The 2,434-nt window shown below is 50.5% G+C and overlaps 1 protein-coding gene across 1 annotated transcript in view; it reads left to right on the forward strand.

Moving 5' to 3' along the window:
• Positions 1–2,434, forward strand: part of LOC106531743 (deoxynucleotidyltransferase terminal-interacting protein 1) — a gene marked incomplete in the record, with an annotated part of 12,432 nt that overhangs the window by 3,896 nt on the left and 6,102 nt on the right. Inside the window, 5 exon segments of the mRNA XM_014027660.1 lie at positions 678–776; positions 1,124–1,183; positions 1,256–1,312; positions 1,506–1,561; positions 1,636–1,678. Coding sequence (XP_013883114.1) covers positions 678–776; positions 1,124–1,183; positions 1,256–1,312; positions 1,506–1,561; positions 1,636–1,678 — 315 coding nt within the window.

The raw sequence follows: 2,434 nt of genomic DNA on the forward strand, positions 1-2,434 counted from the left end.
ACACACACACACACACACACACACACACACACACACACACAGACACAGACACAGACACAGACACACACACAGACACAGACACACACAGACACAGACACAGACACACACAGATTGTCAAACTGTTGTGTTTGTAATAAATGTTACACATGTTGTGTACTTCAGCAGGTCGTTCACATGGTAACTCTGCACATACTGAAGGTGAAGCTGCTGTAATAATAACATTAAATAAACATGTATTAATAAATACATGTTTATTTACAGACAAATTAACTGACATTTTGACTGCTGATAAATAGAGTTGTTATAATATTTCATAATAATAATTAATAAGAACTAATTAATGCCCAGTTTTTTTCCACACATGCAGATATTAATACGATGTGTCTCTATTAGTACTAATATTAAAAAATAAACTTCTGTCTGATGTCTCCAAACCAAAGCCACGTTTATAAGTCTTATAATAAGCTGAGCTGTTAATAAATCCCTGCAGATGTCAGAGAATTACACACGTTTCTGTTGGTGGTCAGCTCAGTGCGCTCACCACAGCTACAGCCAGGGTTGCTGACTGTACTAAGATGGCCGCCGTGAGAGGACAGCAGAGACTCCACCATGAAGGATCCAGTCTTTGTGTGTTTGTCAGGTGTTGCTGAGTGTGACCAGGTGTGTTTGTGTTGCAGTTCTTTGAAAAGGCAGCAGAGAACGTGAAGGAGAACATGGGAGAAGATGTTCAGAAGGATCAGCTGATCAGGGAGGTCTGCAGGAATGCTCTGGAACACGTGAGGTCACTTCCTGTTTGCTTTATACCTGATGGTCACATGACCTGCACCAATGGTTGAACTTCAGCAGTCGACATTCATAGAGGCACAGCCATGCTGCCTTCTCATTGGCTGATTAGCTGTGTGTTCACCTGCTGAGCAGGTGCAGCTGACAGTGAGCAGTGGGTCCACACAGGACTGCTAGCTTACAAAACAACAAAACTTTATTAAATAAAACAAAATACAGACCAGGCTTAAATAAAAACCTGTTCCCACATCTAAACCCCCCATCACTGAGAGGGGGCGGGGTCAGTTACTCTGTGATTGTTATGTCTATGACCTGTGCTCATGTGTGATGTCATCACCAGGCCAAACAGCTGTTTCCAGAGGTAGAGGGGAAGAAGGCGGGGCCAGATGTCACCATGAAGGTGGGAGCCTCAGACCAACCAATCACAGTGGGCTGGGACCCGACCTGTTCCTGACCCGGTTTTATCTTTCAGAGATCCAGACCTGCTGATGAAGACTATGGTCACAGAGGAAGCCCACTTCCCAAGAAGGTAAGGAGTTACTGGTCCAGGTGTTCCTGGTCCAGGTGTTACTGGTCCAGGTGTTCCTGGTCCAGGTGTTCCTGGTCCAGGTGTTCCTGGTCCAGGTGTTACTGGTCCAGGTGTTCCTGGTCCAGGTGTTACTGGTCCAGGTGTTCCTGGTCTGATGACTGGTCTGATGAAGAAGTGATGTTTGTGTCCTCAGAGGAAAAGCCGTCCAGGTGCCATCATGTCCTCTGATCGCCCTGTGACCTTTTCTCTGTGAGTATCTGACCGATGACATCATCAGTGTCCAGGTAAATACTAACACCTGATGTTGGTCTTTCTGTCCTTAGAGTGAAGCCAAAGGCTGAACCAATCAAGAGGGAGGGGCCAAAGGTGAGTCTGATCTCACCTGCCACAGGTGAACTGAGCATGATCTTTAAGGTTACAGTGCATAAGAATTAATCCTGACCTCACCTGTCCTGACCCCACCTGTCCTGACCTCACCTGTCCTGACTCTGACCCCACCTGTCCTGACCCCACCTGTCCTGAGCCCACCTGTCCTGACCCCACCTGTCCTGAGCCCACCTGTCCTGACCCCACCTGTCCTGAGCCCACCTGTCCTGACCCCACCTGTCCTGACCTCACCTGTCCTGACTCTGAGCCCACCTGTCCTGACCTCACCTGTCCTGACCCCACCAGTCCTGACCCCACCTGTCCTGACCTCACCTGTCCTGACTCTGAGCCCACCTGTCCTGACCTCACCTGTCCTGACCCCACCAGTCCTGACCCCACCTGTCCTGACCTCACCTGTCCTGACTCTGAGCCCACCTGTCCTGACCTCACCTGTCCTGACTCTGACCCCACCAGTCCTGACCTCACCTGTCCTGACCTCACCTGTCCTGACCTCACCTGTCCTGACCTCACCTGTCCTGACTCTGAGCCCACCTGTCCTGACCTCACCTGTCCTGACCCCACCTGTCCTGACCCACCTGTCCTGACCTCACCTGTCCTGACCCCACCAGTCCTGACCCCACCAGTCCTGACCCCACCTGTCCTGACCCACCTGTCCTGACCCACCTGTCCTGACCTCACCTGTCCTGACTCTGACCCCACCAGTCCTGACCTCACCTGTCCTGACCTCACCTGTCC

The sequence above is a fragment of the Austrofundulus limnaeus genome, unplaced genomic scaffold (genome assembly GCF_001266775.1).
Source record: "Austrofundulus limnaeus strain Quisiro unplaced genomic scaffold, Austrofundulus_limnaeus-1.0 Scaffold671, whole genome shotgun sequence".
NCBI lineage: Eukaryota > Metazoa > Chordata > Actinopteri > Cyprinodontiformes > Rivulidae > Austrofundulus > Austrofundulus limnaeus.